General features: G+C 42.5%; 1 protein-coding gene across 7 annotated transcripts in view; it reads right to left on the bottom strand.

The window, feature by feature from the left end:
* Positions 1 to 20,777, bottom strand: part of SNX25 (sorting nexin 25) — a 109,071-nt gene that overhangs the window by 46,706 nt on the left and 41,588 nt on the right. For all 7 annotated transcript variants that reach the window (XR_009538220.1, XR_009538221.1, XR_009538222.1 and 4 more), the window contains exon 6: positions 2,759 to 2,829. Coding sequence is in view for 4 of the 7 variants with exons in the window: in XM_060136237.1 (XP_059992220.1) it covers positions 2,759 to 2,829 (71 nt within the window). In the remaining 3 variants the exon portion in view is untranslated. The remainder of the gene's footprint in view (positions 1 to 2,758; positions 2,830 to 20,777) is intronic.

The raw sequence follows: 20,777 nt of genomic DNA on the forward strand, positions 1-20,777 counted from the left end.
GACTAATTTAGGAAAAGCTAACTACTGGTAACAGAATTAACCCAAAAGAAAAGTAATGTAGCAAATCTTAATGTGGTTATAGACCTTACTGAAAATAAATGCTTCTAGCATTTTCACGAAAGAGGAACTACAATGCTATCTTTTTTTTTAAAATAAATTTATTTATTTATTTTTGGCTGCGTTGGGTCTTCACTGTTGCGCACAGACTTTCTCTAGTTGCGGCAAGCAGGGACTACTCTTCGTTGCTGTGTGCAGGCTTCTCATTACAGTGGCTTCTCTTGTTGCAGAGCATGGGCTCTAGGTGCACAGGCTTCAGTGGTTGCGGCACACGGGCTCAGTAGTTGTGGCGCACGGGCTTAGTTGCCCCGCGGCATGTGGGATCTTCCCAGACCAGGGCTCGAACCCATGTCCCCTGCATCGGCAGGTGGATTCTTAACCACTGCCCCACCAGGCAAGTCCCTACAATGCTATCTTGAACTTACCAGTTATAATGTTTCGGGTTGAATTGTGTCCCCCCAAAAGATACGCTTAAGTCCTAAACCCTGGTACCTGTGAATGTGACCTTACCTGGAAACAGGTCTTTGCAGATGTCCTGCCAAAGATGCACTGCTTGACTCTCATCTAAGAGCCAAGAAGCAAGACCTGAAACATATTCTTCCATCACTGCCCTCAAAAGAAACAACGCTGCCAACACCTGGATCTCAGACTCTGAGACTCCAGAACTATGAGAAAATGTTGCTGTTATTTAAACCACTCACTCTGTGGCACTCTGTTACACAGCCTTAGTAAACTAACACAATAACGAAGATAAGAAAGGTGTCCCTGACTAAACACACAACAGGGGGAAGCACTGAGAAGAGCCAGACAGTGGCGGCAACAAGAAGTCCCTCTCTAGTGTTCTCCTTAAAATGTCTGTCAAACTGTCTGAAAATAAACTATCTTCTCTGCAGGAACAATGAGGAAAAGGAGAGGAGGAACTGTACTCTTGGAGGAACTAATCAGATCACATCTCCTTTGCTCAAAAGCCTCCAAAGACTTCCTCATTCAGAGTAAAAGCTGAAGCCCCTATAGCATAAGTAAGGCCCTTCAGGACAGGGTCTCCTGCCACCTCTGATCTCTGGCTTTCTCTCCCCCCACCCACCCCTCAAGCAAGTCTGCATGCTTCTGCCTCAGGCTTTTGCACCTGTACTTCTCCAGACCCCCTCGGGCCACTAGGGCTTTGCTCACAGGTCCCCACCTGGGCGAGGTCTCCCCAGGTCACCCTATCCAAGTGCAAAACCCTCCCCTTCTGGCTGAGCCAGCATTCCTTATCACCGGCCCCCACCTCGCCACAGTTCAACAAGAAGGGAGAACTTGTTTTTCCCCAAGGCACGTCTCACCGTCTGAAATGCTGTGCATTTTACTTGTTGACTGTCCGACTGCCTCCCAGCCTAGTTCAGGGACTCAGTGAATGCAGAGATTTCGCCGTGTCCACTGCTGGATCCTAATCACCTAGTCAGCGTTCAATAAACATTTTTTAATGAATGCATTTGCGCAATCTTCCTCACTGGGCTGAGGTTAAAAGTAAGTGCCTCTTCAGAGTCTATACCCTTTTTTTTTTTTTTTTTTTAAATATGGCTCCTACCTTCTGTCAGAGACTCAGAAAGACAAGTAAAAGTCCCCAAGCACCCTTTGCCTCTGTGTGCTGATTAGAAACCTGGGCACAGGTTAGAGTCTCTGGTCCATGTCTTCTTGTCCTTTCGGGACCCTCCACTCCCAGACAGGAACTTGAGGGGGCCTGGAGATTTCCGTGGGAAGTCAAGCCTACAAGGTAGTAGTGTTGGTGCCTGTCAGCTAGGAATCCTGACCTTCTCTGCCCTCCACAGAGTGACATGTCCTGCAACTTCATAAATGAAGCACTGGGCAAACTGTAGGGAGGTGGGAGCCAACTTCAGACCTTGATTATTCCTCAGTATCAAAGCCTGGATAACCAACTCTTTATTTGAAGAGAAATAAAAAGGAAAAAATTATAGAACATATTTATGTATATTTTTAAATCTACAAGAGTAGAGGAGGAAAGATGTTCACAATACAAATGTTTAACTAAAGGAGGGACTTTACTGGCGGTCCAGTGGTTAAGAATCTGCCTTCCAATGCAGGGGACACGGGTTCAATCCCTGGTTGGGGAACTAAGATCCCACGTGCCGAGGGACAACTAAGCTCATGTGCTCTGGAGCCCACGCACCACAAGTAGAGAGAAGCCCGCGTGCCGCAATGAAAGACCCCGCATGCCGCCACTAAGACCCAACGCAGCCAAATAAATAAATAAATATATATTTTTTAATTAATAAAAATATAAAGGAAAAGGTTAAGTAAATTATGAAATATCAACTCACGAAAGTCATTCAAATCACTATCAAGATTATGTTCCAATATAGAAGTATCAATGAATATTAAGATTAAATTTTAATATGAGAAAAAATTATGAAACCATGTTTAGTTTAAAAACAGAAGAGAAGCAATATGTACTGACTAATATTCTAAAAATTATGACTACAGATGAATAAAGTGTATAAGGGAACACAGAACTACAAACAAAGATTTTTATTAGGATGAAGTTACACTTACTTTCTCTTATGTTGTTACACCATTATTTAAACAAATCTGAAATATTTAAATGTATGCTCATACTTGTCAAAGCTCTGACAGGAGAGAGAAGGCTGGAGACAGACCTACAACCTTTAGTATGTCTAAGTGAAGAAAACAAACTGGTTCTTACCCTTGTGCCTCTTCAGCTGGGGGAAGCTGCTAATTGTAGTTGCTTGGATTATTTCCACTACAATTTGATACCTGAGTTTTAAAAAGAGAAAACAAGAAAAGATTGAATAGGAAAAAAGTACTATTTTCAGAGATGCGTTTAGACTGTATTTGTACTAATCAACTATAACACTGTGAATCCTGCCCAAGTATCATTAAACCACCCAACATGGATGAAGTCGTTGGTCCGGGTGCTGGGCCATATGCTACTCATTTCTGAGACCAGAACGTACTTCCCCCACTCCATTCCCTGTATGGATGCACTCCCACCTGGCCCCCCAATGAAGAGGGAAACCTTGAGGTTATGATCAGCTGCTCCCTCTCCCCCACCCCCACCTCTGCTCTCCTCCCCGCTACCAGTAACCAGAGCCTATTGAGCCTACCTCCTAAGCCTACCAGAGCCAGAGCCTAGGCCTACCAGTAACCAGAGCCTACCTCCTAGGCCTGCACTGTCCAATGAAGTGGCCACGAGCCACGTGGGCTACTTAAGTTAAACCACAATTGTAGTTCCTCAGTTGCACCAGCCGCATTTCAAGTGCTCAGCCACCTCATGGACCTCATGGACCACAGTGGACGGTGCAAAGAGAACACGTCCATCACTGCGGAAAGTTCCACTGGATGGTACTGTCCTACACACTTCTCAAAGCTGTCCTCTCCCCTCCAGTCCCACTGTCACCATCTTCGTGATTTCCTGCATTACTCCTCACTTAGAAGAGCATTCCAGACCAACAGATTCAAAGCATCTGCAGTGGGACTCTGGTGTCAACAGTGTCTAAGCTCCCCAGGTCATTCCCACGCACAGAGAGAGTTGACAGCCACTAGAGCAGAACACCAGGTAGATGTAAATGTGACTGAGGTCACCTCTGTGTGAGGAAAAAGAAAAGCTTACATTTTTAGTGCCAAGTACAACCCTAGAATTGTGGCTATTTTGAGCATATTCAAGTCAGGTGAGTTATGACCCCAAGTTCTTAAGTGCTATTTAATTATTATTAAGTATTGCCCTAACCAAACTTATCTATCCTGAGTGTTTCTTAGCCCTTAATTATGTTGACTGATTAAGAATCTGCCTATAATAAAGCTATTTAACATTAACTCTTTATCTGAACACAAACTTTGCAGCATTCTAAGATTTAATGCTACATTTGGTTGGCTTTTAGAACACAAGATATGTTCTTTTGCTTTTCAACTAAAACCCAGATGACAGACGTGAATTCATCTGTCACAGCTATTCGTGGACACCTCACAACTTTACATCTTTTTGTTTCTTCACTTGTGCGGTAAGAATGTCGATGCCCGTTCTCACCACCTCAGAGAACAGGCTGTCAGGGGCACTGCCGGCGGTCACCTGGAGACTCTGGCAGACTGCTGGTTGCCAACACCCTTCCCTCTCCTTTTTCCCCGCTAACTGGACCACATTTATAGGGGAAAGCAATGCATCCAGCTCAAAACGCTAACCTTCTCCCTAGCAGTTAGGGACAGCCATCTGATATAGTTCTAGCCTGTGAGATATGAGCAGAACTTGCCGGGAGGGGATTCCAGGAAGGTTTTTTAAAGGGGCAGACTCCATGGAAAAGCCCTTTCAGTCTTCTGTCCTTGTCCTTCCTCAATTTTCCTCCATGGAACAAGGATGCAGCTGGATGAAAGCACAGAAGCCATGAGGAGGAAAGCCACGTGGCAACGGGAGAAGACAGGAGGAGTTCAGGTGTCCAGTGACATCACTGAGCCATGAAAACAGCCCCAGCCTGTCCATCTCAGGACATCTTGTTATTGAGGAGAATAAATCCCTAACTTGTTTAAGTAACTGTGCGTCGATACGTCTCATGGCCAAATGCTGTCTGACTGAGAGACAGCTCTCTGAAGTCTCCATCCATAGAGAAGTTATCTCCAGGCTGAATACACACTCAGGTGATGTTCTCCAAAAGGAGGCCTTGCTAGGACATTAATGATCAATAAAGTTGTCTCATGGAACTGCCTTCATTCCTCCATTAATGGTAAAACACAAAAGTAGCTTTTCAAAAAAAAAAAAAAAAGTAGCTTTTCACGTGATTTTTCCTGCCAGTTATGAACAGATGAGGAAACAGCTTATAAGAAGCATACACAAACCTGGAATCATCAAAGTCAAACACTCCTTAACCAAGCCTTTAATTTAACCTTGGACTTAGGTTCTCTAAGCAGAAAGCACTGACTTTTCACTCAACTCCAACACATGTCACCCAACTCCAAACATATGCTTGTTGCAGAAACTTCTACGAAGAAAAGCATGAGAATAATCTATGTGGGCAATATGCTTTCACTAAACAAACACTTTTTAAATCAGTTTCTAGACACACTGAAATGAACAACACCAATACGGTATCTGCTTTCAGAAAGCTCTGGGGATATATCAGACTAAGGGGAAAACGCTCAGCCTATAATATTTGAAAGACTACATAAAAATAGATTTTAATGACACACTGATTCTAAAATGCAAAATGGCATGTACGCTTATGATGGCAGATACGTAAACATGTGGGTATGTGAACCAGGGCTACAACGCAAAACAGAGATAAAAATGAAGGGCATCCATATTAAAATGGTAGAATTATAAGTCATCTTAAAACTGTTCCCAAACTGCTTATCTATCTCAGCCAGTTCAAACAGACTTACCTTCTTGCCTGCACAGGAAGCTTTCTTTACACCAGCCTAATCATCCTTCTGTCCTTTACACTGCGATCTCATCATCTTCGATATCTGCCCTCCCATAAATATGAATCTCAAAGTCCTTTGAATCTTTAAATAAGTTCCTCTCCTCCTCTTCCTCTTGTCACCACCCTATTTCAGACGTTCTCACCCGTGGGTCAGCTGCATTAGCTAAACGGTCTGTCTCCTTGATGTCAAGCTTTCTATCTCCCACCCAGCACCCCTGTCAAAACACCTTCCTCAAAGCCCACTCTCAGCTCCTCGACCCCCGCTTACCCCCTCCAGGGACGCCCCCAGAGGAGGAAGCCTCCACTCAAGCCTCCCGCTCGCTCTGCACCTTGGCACTGGCCCCCTCACCCGACTCCCATATAAGCCTGGACTGAAGCCCCGACCGTTTCCACACTGCTCTCCCCAGCCTGTAGTCACTTTCCAGGCTTTCGCTCATGCTCTTTCCTTCTGAAAACCATCTCCCTTCTTGTCCACCTAATTAGATCTTACAGATGCTATTTCTTCCCTCAAGTCATTCCCAATCCCCCTAATTCACATTAATATTTCTCCTCGCTGAAACCCTAAATTACTTCTGCTCTATAATAGTACCCATTTATCTACTATTTTATACTGTTATTTTAAAGAGTCACATTTCCACAAAGAGTGTTGTGAACAAAGAAAATGGTGTGTCCAGTGTGTTCAGGGCCTCGCCCTTCTTTTTAAAATGGTCACACGTCTGAGCCTAAGACAAAATTGTGGTTTTGTCTATAAAAAAAGATATGCTACCTTTTTTTTCTCTCCAACTAGATCATGAGCCTCTTGAAGATAGGGATTGAGTCTTGGATTCTCCAACCGAACCTAGCTTGGCAGTAAATATTAATGAGTGCTAGGGACAGAATGTTTGTGTCCCCTGCAAAATTCATATGTGAAGCCTAATGCCCAGTGTGATGGTATTTGGAGGTGGGACCTTTGAAAGGTCATTAGGTCTCGAGGGTGGTATGTGCCCTTACAAAAGAGACCCCCTGCCAGAGAGCTCTCTCCACCGCATGAGGCTAGAGCAAGACGACTGCTGTCTATAAACCAGGAAGCGAGCCCTCACCAGAAACCCAATTTGCCTACCAGCACCTTGATCTTGGACTCCCCAGCCTCCAGAACTAGGAGAAATAACTGTTGTTTGAGCCTCCCATTCTATGGTATATTTGTGATAGCAGTCCAAACTGACTTATTAATGAGCTACATTAATAAGTGTTAACATCTGTAACACTTAACAGGCACACGTAACATTCTGAACCATCTGTTCTTTCGATATTCTTAGTGATTCACACTCTGCGACAAATAAGTCATCAATGGTACTGAAGAAAATACACGCCGTCTGAGAAAGAGGTAAAATGTTCAAACAAATCCATAAAATTATAAAGTAACACCACCTAACAGAGTCCTTTCATCAGGTACCAGATTAGACAATTTATAGTATCTCATTTAATCCTCACAAGGTGCTGTAATTAACCCCACATTACAGAGGAAGAGATTAGAGTGCAGGTGTATGAAGAAATCTATACAAGGTCTCACTGCTTTTAAGTACAACAGCCAAAATTACAACCTAGGGCTTGATTCTGAAGCTCACCTTCTTAACCATTTTCTGGCTGCCCTAAAATTCAACATAGGTTAGTGTTTATCTTGTCTAAGGCCCTTCAAAGCACATCAGCATGGCCAAGCCCAGACCATCTTTCCAGTCGTACTGCCTTCCATATCCCTCTTGGATACATACCATTTTCTGGCCAAAGCAGACCATGTGCAACACCACAAACGCAACGCAGCTCTTTCCTGCCTCCCAGCCTTTGCTCCCCTTCTTCTCCCTCTCACACACAGCCTCCCCCCTCACCTGCTGAAATCCTGTTCACTCCCAAACACCCAGGCCTCGTAGATTCCTCTCGGCTACAGGATGAAAGATTTGCTCCTACCCACTTCTTCAGCTGTTCACACTCTACTTCTGGCCTACCTTGCTTCATATTTAGCTATTTACACCCACAGGGGTCTCCTACACTGAACAAGGAACACCTTGATGGCGGGGAAAGAATCCAAAGATCCGCAAGCGATTCATCTTTTCAAATACCAGGCCCTCCTCACACGGTGCTTTGCACACAGGAGGCGTCTGGAGATGATTACTGAACCTGTAGAATTCACTTTCACTTGATACCAAGAGGCAAAGTAGGAAATGAGAGACTTTCTCATTCTCCACGAAACCATGCAACACATACATCCAAATGCTGGCCATCCTTGATGGCACAGGCTTTTTAGTCACCTGGGGGGTATTCGGGGGCACCCGGCACTCACCTGGCCTTCCTCCTCCAGAGGCGGACATGGCCTAGCTGGTGCCAAGGGAGGCTCTACAATCAGGAGGACTACTATTTGTCAACACGCTCTTGATCAGAAAAGCAGAGACTGTTAGTACGTTTTTCCAAAATGACGTTGTAAACTCAAGTTTTAGGAGGAAGCAGCGGACCAAGAATTCAGCTCTTTTCCAATTCTGGCAAGATCCTACCCAGAGCACCCCCTGTCTCTGGATAACGAAAACGTCACACACAGCTAGCTGCCAAATGTCCCTCTGAGCTGCCACCTCACCTCTCTTTAGTTTTATACACTTTGCTGAATTAACAGACTTGGAAGAAGACTGTTTTGATGAACTCTTCCCACAATGTTAATCTCGCCTGAATGCTACACAGTCCTTCAAAGTAATCACCTTAGACATCAACACCTTCTACTGTCAAATGTTCAGAACAGCTTTGGGATGCTATTAGAACTGATTTCCAAGTTACTTAGAAGCCAAATCAAAAAAATTAGTCTCGCCATCTCATCAGGCACACCTTTTAAGTGTTACTTTAGAGCTGTCTTGGGTGTGCACATGCTGGAATGTCTCAGGGGAGTCAAAGGCTGGACAAACCCTAGTCTAAGTGTACCATATGGTAAATGGTTTAAAATACCGTTTTATATCAAAATTAGCAAGGATCTATTATGGGACAGAATACCATATACACACAAATGTTTAAGAAAAAATCAGGAATTTAAAAATAATGTTTCAGAGTTGCCACAGGCTACTTTGTACTAGGCTACTAGGGATAATGTTTTCATTAAAGAGACTTAGATTAAAGTGTTTAAGAAATGAAACCATGGTGACTTCCGCTAGCTAAGCTGGAGCTGCTTCCCACATCCACAGCACTACTGACAAGGTCTGCTGGGTTATTTAGGGAGTGGGTCAGAGTAGCTAAGAATGTGAGCTCTGGAACCAGATGGCCTGTGTTCAAATGCTGCTTTCGACACTTACTGTGTCACCCTGGGAAAATTATTCAAGCTTTTCAAAACTGAAGAGTCCTCATCTGCAAAAAGCGGAATAACAGCATTTTTCCTCCTAGGGTTGCTATGAAGACTACATGAGAGAACACCTTTACAATATCTGGAACAGCACCTGCCCTCAGTGACAGTTTAATGACCGTTAACAATTACTGTTCCTTAACACTGCTGCTGACTCTTCAGATACGTGCAATTTAGGGAGATGGTATGTGTGTATGCTTGTAAAATATATATAAAAGCCATTTTAAGCAACCTTACTTTTTTTCCGGACTATAATAGTGTCTCAGCCTGATCAATCGAAGACCACCAGGGTCACTGTAGTCCAACAGCCTCAGGTTTACTGACCCACTGCCATCAGCAAGAGGAACCATGGGACATCTCCCCAAACAAAGCAAAAGATAAGGTTACTACTGGATTCTGGGGAAGGGTGGGATGTGGATGAAATTTAAAGGAAGCAGCATTGTGACAGGCTCAAAGCGGGGCTTGTAAAGGGGTCAATTTCAGATGGATATAGGGTCCCACTGCCTTGGAAACTACAAAGTCAGGATAAATGTGGGATGCTGAGTCCAGAAACCCCTTATCTGCAGCTCTGCCTCTGGATTAAAATAAGACTGCTTCTCTGGGTCAAAGTGACTGAAATCCTCCAGGCAAGAAGAGGATGTGTCATTCCCACTGATATAATTTCACACAGCAAAGTTTCTGATAGAATTTAGAGAGCAATGCTTCTCAGTGGGTAAGAAAGCAGTAGTCACTAAGCGAGGAGAATCATTATGACATTTTACAGCCACTGAATATATTTGGAAGAAGTATTGTTTCCTGTTACCTGGGTAGCTGGTTTTAGTGTCTGTTATCCCAGCCTGATAAACAGACTGGCAGATTTTACTTTCTCAGTCCGAGCCCATTTTTACTTTCTCTAAAGTAACGTATGCTCTTCCAAGAAAATGGGAAAATACACAAAGCACAACATTCAAAGTTAACTACTATTAACATTTGGTATATCTTTATAACCTTTTTTCTATGCAAACACAATTTTTTTTGTTTTATAAGATGGGATTTATGTTAATAAATACTGGCTTAGAGCCTTTTAAATTTATAAATGTATAGTTACTATCTTCCAATATTATTAAATATTCTGATGCAACCTCATTGTTACATGGCAATCCATTGTATGAGCTAAAACCTTTTAAACCAAACCCTTATTGTTAGACATTTTAATTATTTAGAACTTTTCTCTATTTTAAATAAAATTACAAGAAACATTCTTGGAAAAATCTTTCCATGTAATCATGGTTATTTTCTTAAGATAAATTCTTATGAATAATGAATGTATCAAAAAGTGCACACTTTGTATCACAAAAGTGTATCACAAAATGCACACTTTGTGACCTTTGTTCAGATTATAAAAACTGCAACAGAAAGGCCATAATTTCTACTCCTACCAGCAGGACATGAAGTTGCCTATCTTCCTACACTCTTGATAACACTAGGTGTTAAATTTTTAATCTTCACCAATATTATGAACAAAGAAAAGTATATCATTTTAGCTTTTATGTCTGCGTACTACTGAGGATAACAGCAAGGTCCTGAGCTATCTTTTCAGGAGGCATATTTAATGGTATTAAACAGGAAGTGGCTGGAGCTGTAACACAAGCAGGGGAAACATTTTCAGTTAGGGCTCAGAGGAGTAAGAGGCACTTTCCGCTAAAGGGGCTTTTAAACCTGTTTTCCACTTTTCTAGCATGCAGAGGGCAGCCGATTTCACAGAGAGTCTAAGGCACATTTCCCAGCATTTCCCGGGAGAGGCCACAACAGTGAGAGGCCCGCGTACCACAAAAAAAAAGAACAAAAACAGAACTCATCGTTTCCTAATAATTACATTCATTTTACTATTACCTATGTTCGAGGTTATTTACATCCATTCCTCCACCCTTCACTACCACCCCTCCATCAGCCTTCATTACCTTTTTTTTTTTTGGCTGCAACAGGTCTTAGCTGCAGCACACGGGATCTTTGTTGAGGCACGCAGGCTCACAGTTGCGGCATGCGGGCTCACAGGTGAGGCATGCAGGCTCCTTAGTTGAGGCATGCAAACTCTTAGTTGCAGCACGCATGTGGGATCTAGTTCCCCGAGCAGGGATCTAACCCGGGCCCCCTGCAATGGGAGCTCAGAAACTTACCCACTGGACCGCCAGGGAAGTCTCCAGCCTTCTCTACTTGTGAACCATAAAGTTCTTTTCTGTTGAGGAGGCACTCAGCACAATTTTTGTCTTTGTTTTTTAAAGAAACAAGCAGTACCTATTGACCTCCCCCATCCCTCAACTCTTCATGTTTTAAGTCCAAGAAGCACCATCTCTGGCCTCCCTCCACCTCTCACTCATTCCTCTCCTCTCCTCCCCAGAGAGGAATAAGCTTTTAATCTGATCGCAGAGGAGGAACTGGGCCTGTGAAGCACAGCCCTTCTGTTCCCCTTCCTCTTAAGGGCGTGTGTTCTCTGCCTCCAAAGGGCAGCCAGCAAGCAGACTGCACCTACCAGGGAGACGGAAGGAGAGAGCAGCAGGGACAAGGAGAGGGATTCCGACCCAGCAGTGACAGGTGGGAAAGAATGTCTAATCGTGAAACTCAGTTTTAGAGAGCGCACTGCCTGCATATATAAACTACATTGTCCAGGATCTCCAGTAATAAGAGTGACACTGTGGTCTTCATTTGCCTTATTTCTTGGCCCTAAGATGGGTCAGCCTTCAGGATGGAGAGAGGACCACTGCTATTCATTAGGCCTCCTCAAACCCCAAGATGAAACACTGCATCCCAGTGGGCCATTAGGAACCGCCCAGTCTTCCCAAAGAAACTAAATCTATTTGTGATCCTTAGTCTAATGATCATAAACAGTAACAATAATAGTGTCAGCTAACAATTAGGAACATGCAGGTCCTGGGCCAAGTGCTTTACATGAACTGACCTGTGGTCCTAAATGTCGTTCAGAAAGCAGGTAACACTCTACCCACACCTAACACGGCACCAGTGCTGTTCCAAACACAAGCACGTAATGTATTCTTTAATTTCAGAGACATCATAAACTTCTTCATACCAAGATTCCCCTTCTCATATCAAATTTTACATTGCTGCCAACACTTAATTGTCTTTCCTCCTAAATGAAAATAATTTGTGTTCTCGGGTATGTTTAACTCCCACCCCTCTGTGCCCTCTGCTATTTCTCAGACACTAGCAGCAGTTATATTCTAAAGTCAATGTACTTTTATTTTTCATAAAGCTGAAAGATATTTTAGAACACTTTTCATAGGCAGCCTCACATTTTAATGTGTTTTTTTTAAACTAAATTTATATTCATTTATTCTTTTCATAAAAATTTGCCAGGCTTCTGTTTTACACTTACGAATTTCCATCTCCCCGTCCACCCACACGAGCCTTCCTCAGCAGTTCACACGCGCTCAGTGATTTCTTACACGCTGCAGCACGTTGTCTTAGGTATGCTTGATTTCTTTTTTCTTGTTCCTCTACAATGTAATCCTATTTTACTGCAAGATTCACATTTTCAGAATCACTGTTCAAAACACTGCACATTCAACTAATTTAAATTCTTCTACACAGAAGCATGCAATTTTAAGAATTTTAATACTTTTAATATTATCCTCATGTGCAAATGCACCTAAACTGATTCAGAGTTGAAAATCCACCCCCTTATGATATCGAAAGAAAAAATACTACGCAACCCCTCAGTAACCCATTGCTAGTCATGATCTCTTAAGTTAATCCATTCATTATGCCCATTGCCTCTTGCTTTAGTATGGTAAAACTGAAAAACACCATACCAATCTCAGTACGTGCTAGATAAAAGGTTCCCCTTCTCTTCTCCAAACTAAATAATCCTTAATCTCTTTAATTTTAAACCTTTCGTTCATCATTAGAATTTCCTATCTATTTTTATTTTATTTTATTTTATTTATTTATATATATATATTTTTTGCGGTACGCGGGCCTCTCACTGTTGTGGCCTCTCCCGTTGCGGAGCACAGGCTCCGGACGCGCAGGCTCAGCGGCCATGGCTCACGGGCCCAGCCGCTCCGCGGCATGTGGGATCCTCCCGGACCGGGGCACGAACCCGTGTCCCCTGCATTGGCAGGCGGACTCTCAACCACTGCGCCACCAGGGAAGCCCTCCTATTTTTAGAGTCTCTACATTGCTGTTTAAATGAGGGTCAGAAGTAAACAAATACAGAACTGAAAAATCTAATAAAGATTTGGGCTGGTGGTAAATGAGATTATGGCGGTGACAGGCTGCTCTGATTTTCTTTCTTACTACTTGTTTCTCTGGCAGAGAAAGATGATGGTACTTCTGATGGTATTGCTCCCCACATAAGGATTAGAGCCTGCAAAGGCTCACGAACAGTAGAGAGTTATCTCCACACTTGCAGAAAATCCCACAAGGCTGGGGCCATGTGTCACTGCTGTTCTCTGCCCACCTGGCTAGCAAGTTACCCAGGTTTACATATGGGGTTTGAAGTCAGACAGACCTGAATTCAAATCCCAGCTCTGTTACTTGTTAGCTTTGTAATCTGGGGCAAGTCGTTTTCCTCTCCTCAACCAAATAATGAGAATCACAGTACCTACTTCACATGGTGGTTATAACAATCAGATGATGATTATAAAGAACCTAGCCCTGTGCTTGACACATATTGGATATTCAACAAATGGTAGCTTAAAAACAAAGAAAGTTTTCCTTTCTTGAGCATTTGCTTGGCATCTCTTTAACCCTGGCAAATGCCCAGTCCAGGGAAGCAGCCATTTCTCCAATGCCTGTGTGGGAAACAGTGCTATCCTGCCTCACTATAACTACAAAACATGAAGTACTGTAGCGAAAACAGCTATTTGCCTCTTCCATACCCATTCTTTTTCCTTCCTCAGTAATAGAATCCACCATTTTTAACGAAGCCTAAGGGTGCCCAGAATGAGACTACTTGCTTTTTCTCAATTGTTTCAACCAATGAAATATAAACAAAAATGTCATGTAGCAGCTTCCAGAAATATCCTTAAAAGACAAGCAGTACAGGACCTTTGCCACCATGTTTCCCTGCCTCTATCCCACTTGCTGGCATTAGGATATGACGGATGGCACCCTAGAGAACATCCTGAGCCAGGAGGACTCCGGAACACAGGATGGCAGAGCAGTGAGCCAGGGGGAGCCTGGGTCCTTGAGGAAGGCGGGGCCCCGCACCAGCCCTGGACTGGGTACTGCAGACTTCCCTTAAGCAAGGAGGAAGAAAAATCCTCTGTACTTTGACAAGGCATCATTATTTTGTGGGTTTTCTATAATTTTCAGCTGAATCTAATCCTAACTAATATAAGTACAGTACCTCCAAACTGTTCACGGGGTTAAACCAGTGGCTCTTAAGAAAGGACAATTTTGTCCCCCAGAAGACATGTGGCTACGTCCAGAGACATTTCTGGTTGACACAGCAGTGCGGGCGCTACTGGCATTCAGTGGGTACAGGCGCTAGGGATGCCGCTTACATTCTGCAGTTAACAGAACAACTCCCACAACAAAGGGCTATCAAGCCCCACGTGTCAGTTTTGCCAAGGCTGAGAAACCTCGGGTTAAACACATCTCTCAGGAAGGTCAGTGATAAAATGCCCTCTGTTCATTACAATAATCATGGCAGAAGAATGAGGTGTCCTGATTAGTCAGTATTCTCCTCAACAGAGTTACCAGATATCTCAAACAGTAATAAACAGTTTTCAAAGAATCAGAACATAATGAATCACATGACACGACATCTAGCCGAGACTTCAGACTGGCAGCATGTGAAAGCACATGACGTTTAAAAGAGATTCTCGGTGTATTAATTGCATTTTATAATCACCTGGGGAACTGATGCCCAAGATCCACTCTAGACCAGTTACATAAAAGTTCCTGGGGGTGAAGCCCAGGCATCTGTATCTTCCATGGAGGACCAAATAATCTCCATCAGGGTACTTTTCACAAATGCACTGAAGAGTTACAGAATGCAGGCAGCCCTGGATGCGGCAGATCCCTGGACCACGGTCTGCCTACTTCTTTACAAGAGGTTCCATTGGGGCAAAACCTTTCACTGCTCCTTTGCTTAACATTCACTTTGACTCCTGCTTTATCTTCAAAATAAAGGAACACACAGTCCCTTCTCTAGTATGGCTGTGACGTGGAGTTTCACAAATGGATGCACCTGGACCCTGAACACTGCTCTGCCGTCCTTGATGGTGGCCATCACCCCCCCACCCCAGCCACACCAGGTGGGAATCTATTCATCTGCCCTTTAACATCCTGCATCAACATGATACTCAGATTTCTGGCTCCTCTTTTTTTTAGCAGAGTTGATCACTGCTCCTACTAGAAGACCCAGAAAATTCAAAATATTAAACCAATCTAGCTCTCATATCCTCATTTTGACATCTTGGATGCTAGAAAAGGGAGTATCTCAAAGGGACAGCAGGATATCAAACTGTAATGTTTTAAAGCCTGGTTGATTCTAACATACAGACAGGGTTAAAAACCACTAATTTAGGCCATCTTGAGTTGAGTGTCCTGTGAGGAGCTTCAGAAAACGTCCTGAGCTGAGGTGTCGGTTCAGCCGTTTCTTGAGGAACTCTGGTCTGAAGGGCCGGGGGCAAGGCCTCTGCACGGGGCCCGCTATGAGCAAGTGAAACAGACTAAGCACAAAGGGAAAAAAGGTGGAAGGGCTAGGACTGCCAGATTTATGTCCTTTCCAGATGAAATGTGGATCCTCTAGAAACAGGAGGTGTGAAGAGAGAGGACCTTCAAGATGGCAGAGGAGTAAGACGTGAAGATCACCTTCCTCCCCACAAATACATCAAAAATACATCTACATGTGGAACAACTCCGACAGAACACCTACTGAATGCTGGTAGAAGATCTCAGACTTCCCCAAAGCTATGCGCCGGACAGGGTCTTGGTGCTCCGGCCAACCATCAGGCCTGAGCCTCTGAGGTGGGAAAGCCGAGTTCAGGACTTTGGACCAGCAGAGACCTCCTGGCTCCATGTAATATAAATCGGCGTGAGCTCTCCCAGAGATCTCCATCTCAATGCTAAGGCCCAGCTCCACTCGATGACCAGCAAGTTCCGGTGCTGGACACCCCAAGCCAAACAACTAGAAAGACAGGAACCCAACCCCACCCATGAGCAGAGAGGCTGCCTAAAATCATAATAAGTTCACAGACACCCCAAAACACACCACCAGACGTGGTCCAGCCCACCAGAAAGACAAGATCCAGCCTCACCACCAGAACACAGGCACCAGTCCCCTCCACCAGGAAGCCTACACAACCCATTGAACCAGCCTTAGCCACTGGGGGCAGACACCAAAAACAACAAGAAATGCGAACCTGAAGCCTGTGAAAAGGAGACCCCAAACACAGTAAGATAAGCAAAATGAGAAGACAGAGAAATACACACCAGATGAAGGAGCAAGATAAAAACCTACCAGACCTAACAAATGAAGAGGAAACAGGCAGTCTACCTGAAAAAAAAATTCAGAGTAATGATAGTAAAGATGATCCAATATCTTGGAAATAAAATGGAGAAAATACAAGAAACGTTTAACAAGGACCCAGAAGAACTAAAGAGCAAACAAACAATGATGAAAAACACAATAAATGAAATTAAAAATTCTCTAGAAGGAATCAATAGCAGAATAACTGAGGCAGAAGAACAGATAAGTGACCTGGAAGATAAAATAGTGGAAATAACTACTGCAGAGCAGAATAAAGAAAAAAGAACGAAAAGAACTGAGGACAGTCTCAGAGACCTCTGGGACAACACTAAATGCACCAACATTCAAATTACAGGGGTCCCAGAAGAAGAAGAGAAACAGAAAGGGACTGAGAAAATATTTGAAGAGATTATAATTGAAAACTTCCCTAATATGGGAAAGGAAATAGTCAACTCCAGGAAGTACAGAGAGTCCCATAAAGGATAAATCCAAGGAGAAACACGCCAAGACACATATTAATTAAACTATAAAAAATTAAATACAAAGAAAAAATATTAAAAGCAGCAAGGGAAAAACAACAAATAACATACAAGGGAATCCCCGTAAGGTTAACAGCTGATCTTTTGGCAGAAACTCAGCAAGCCAGAAGGGAGTGGCAGGACATATTTAAAGTGAAAAACCTACAACCAAGATGACTCTACCCAGCAAGAATCTCATTCAGATTCGATGGAGAAATTAAAACTTTTACAGACAAGCAAAAGCTAAGAGAATTCAGCACCACCAAACCAGCTCTACAACAAATGCTAAGGGAACTTCTCTAGGCAGGAAACACAAGAGAAGGGAAAGGCCTACGAAAACAAACCCAAAACAATTAAGAAAATGGGAATAGGAACATACATATCGATAATTACCTTAAATGTAAATGGATTAAATGCTCCAACCAAAAGACACAGACCGGCTGAATGGATACAAAAGCAAGACCCATACATATGCTGTCTACAAGAGACCCACTTCAGACCTAGGGACACATACAGACGGAAAGTGAGGGGATGGAAAAAGATATTCCATGCAAACGGAAATCAAAAGAAAGCTGGAGTAGCAATTCTCATATCAGACAAAATAGACTTTAAAATAAAGACTATTACCAGAGACGAAGGAGCACCTCAACACATGAGGCAAATACTAACAGCCATAAAACGGGAAATCGACAGTAACACAATCATAGTAGGGGACTTTAACACCCCAATTTCACCAATGGACAGATCAACCAAAATGAAAATAAGGAAACACAAGCTTTAAATGACACATTAAACAAGATGGACTTAATTGATATTTATAGAACATTCCATATAAAAACAACAGAATACACTTTCTTCTCAAATGCTCATGGAACATTCTCCAGGATAGATCATATCCTGGGTCACAAATCAGGTCTTGGTAAATTTAAGAAAATTGAGATTGTATCAAGTGTCTTTTCCGACCACAATGCTATGAGACTAGATATCAATTACAGGAAAAAAAAATCTGTAAAAAATACAAACACATGGAGGCTAAACAATACACTACTCAATAACCAAGAGATCACTGAGGAAATCAAAAATAACCTAGACACAAATGACAATGAAAACACAATGACCCAAAACCTGTGGGATGCAGCAAAAGCAAAAGAGGGAAGTTTACAGCAATAAAATCCTACCTCAAGAAACAAGAAACATCTCAAATAAACAACCTAACCTTACACCTAAAGCAATTAGAGAAAGAAGAACAAAAAAACCCCAAAGTTAGCAGAAGGAAAGAAATCATAGAGATCAGATCAGAAATAAATGAAAAAGAAATGAAGGAAACGATAGCAAAGATCAATAAAACTAAAAGTTGGTTCTTTGAGAAGATAAACAAAATTGATAAACCATTAGTCAGACTCATCAAAAAAATAAGGGAGAAGACGCAAATCAATAGAATTAGAAATGAAAAAGGAGAAGTAACAACGGACACTGCAGAGATACAAAAGATCATGAGAGATTACTATAAGCAACTCTATGCCAATAAAATGGACAACCTGGAAGAAATGGACAAATTCTTAGAAAAGCACAACCTTCCGAGACTGAACCAGGAAGAAATAGAAAATACAAACAGACCAATCACAAGTAATGAAATTGAAACTGTGATTAAAAATCTTCCAACAAACAAAAGCCCAGGACCAGATGGCTTCACAGGTGAATTCTACCAAACATTTAGAGAAGAGCTAACACCCATCCTTCTCAAACTCTTCCAAAATATAGCAGAGGAAGGAACACTCCCAAACTCATTCTACAAGGCCACCAACACCCTGATACCAAAACCAGACAAAGATGTCACAAAAAAAGAAAACTACAGGCCAATATCACTGATGAACATAGATGCAAACATCCTCAACAAAATACTAGCAAACAGAATCCAACAGCACATTAAAAGGATCATACACTATGATCAACTGGGGTTTATCCTGGGAATGCAAGGCTTCTTCAATATATGCAAATCAATCAATGTGACACACCATACTAACTGAAGGATAAAAACCATATGATCATCTCAACAGATGCAGAAAAAGCTTTTGACAAAATTCAACACCCATTTATGATATGCCTACACCCTCCAGAAAGTAGGCATACAGGGAACTTACGTCAACATAATAAAGGCCATATATGACAAACCCACAGCCAACATTGTTCTCAATGGTGAAAAACTGAAACCATTTCCACTAAGATCAGGAACAAGACAAGGTTGCCCACTCACACCACTATTATTCAACATAGTTTTCGAAGTTTTAGCCACAGCAATCAGAGAAGAAAAAGAAATGAAAGGAACCCAAATTGGAGAAGAAGAAGAAAAACTGTCACTGTTTGCAGATGACCTGATACTATACAGAGAATCCGAAAGGTGCTACCATAAAACTATTAGAGCTAATCAATGAATGTGGTAAAGTAGCAAGTTACAAAATTAATGCACAGAAATCTCTTGCATTCCTATACACTAATGATGAAAAATCTAAAAGAGAAATTAAGGAAACACTCCCATTTACCACTGCCACAAAAAGAATAAAAGACCTAGGAATAAACCTACCAATGGAGACAGAAGACCTGTATGCAGAATACTACAAGACACTGATTGAAAGAAATTAAAGATGATACAAACAGACGGAGAGATATACCATGTTCTTGGATTGGAAAAATCAACATTATGAAAACAACGATACTACCCAAAGCAACCTTCAGATTCAGTGTAATCCCTATCAAACTACCACTGGCATTTTTCACAGAACTAGAACAAAAAATTTCACAATTTGTATGGAAACACAAAAGACCCTGAATAGCTAAAGCAATCCTGACAAAGAAAAACGGAGCTGAGGGATCAGGCTTCCTGACTTCAGACTACACTACAAAGCAACAGTAATCAAGACAGTATGGTACTGGCATAAAAACAGAAATATAGATCAATGGAACAGTAAAGAAAGCCCAGAGATAAACCCATGCACATGGTCACCTTATCTTTGATAAAGGAGGCAAGAATATACAGTGGAGAGAAGACAGCCTCCTCAATAAGTGGTGCTGGGAAAACTGGACAGCTACATGTAAAAGAATGAAATTAGAACACTCCCTAACACCATACACCAAAATAAACTCAAAATGGATTAAAGACCTAAATGTAAGGCCAGCCACTATAAAACCCTTAAAGGAAAACATAGGCAGAACACTGTATGACATAAATCACAGCAAGATCCTTTTTGACCCACCTCCTAGAGAAATGGAAATAAAAACAAAAATAAACAAATGGGACCAAATGAAACTTAAAAGCTTTTGCACAGCAAAGGAGACCATAAACAAGACGAAAAGACAACCCTCAGAATGCAAGGAAATATTTGCAAATGAAGCAACTGACAAAGAATTCATCTCCAAAATATACAAGCAGCTCATGCAGCTCAATATCAAAAAAACAAACAACCCTATCCAAAAATGAGCAGAAGACCTAAATCGACATTTCTCCAAAGAAGATATACAGATGGCCAACAAACCCATGAAGGGATGCTCAACATCATCAATCATTAGAGAAATGCAAATCAAAACTACAATATCGTCTCATACCAGTCAGAATGGCCATCATCAAAAAATCTACAAACAGGGCTTCCCTGGGAGCACAGTGGTTAAGAATCCGCCTGCCAATGCAGGGGACACGGGTTCGAGCCCTAGTCCGGGAAGATCCCATGTGCCGCGGCAGCAACAAAGCCCACGTGCCACAACTACTGAGCCTGTGCTCTAGAGCCTGTGAGCCACAACTCCTGAGCCCGCATGCTACAACTACTGAAGCCCGTGCGCCTAGAGCCCGTGCTCCGCAACAAGAGAAGCCACCGCAATGAGAAGCCCATGCACCGCAATGAAGAGTAGCCCCCGCTCACTGGAAGCAGAGAAAAGCCCGCGCGCAGCAACCAAGACCC

This window comes from Lagenorhynchus albirostris, chromosome 21 (assembly GCF_949774975.1).
Source record: "Lagenorhynchus albirostris chromosome 21, mLagAlb1.1, whole genome shotgun sequence".
Lineage (NCBI taxonomy): Eukaryota > Metazoa > Chordata > Mammalia > Artiodactyla > Delphinidae > Lagenorhynchus > Lagenorhynchus albirostris.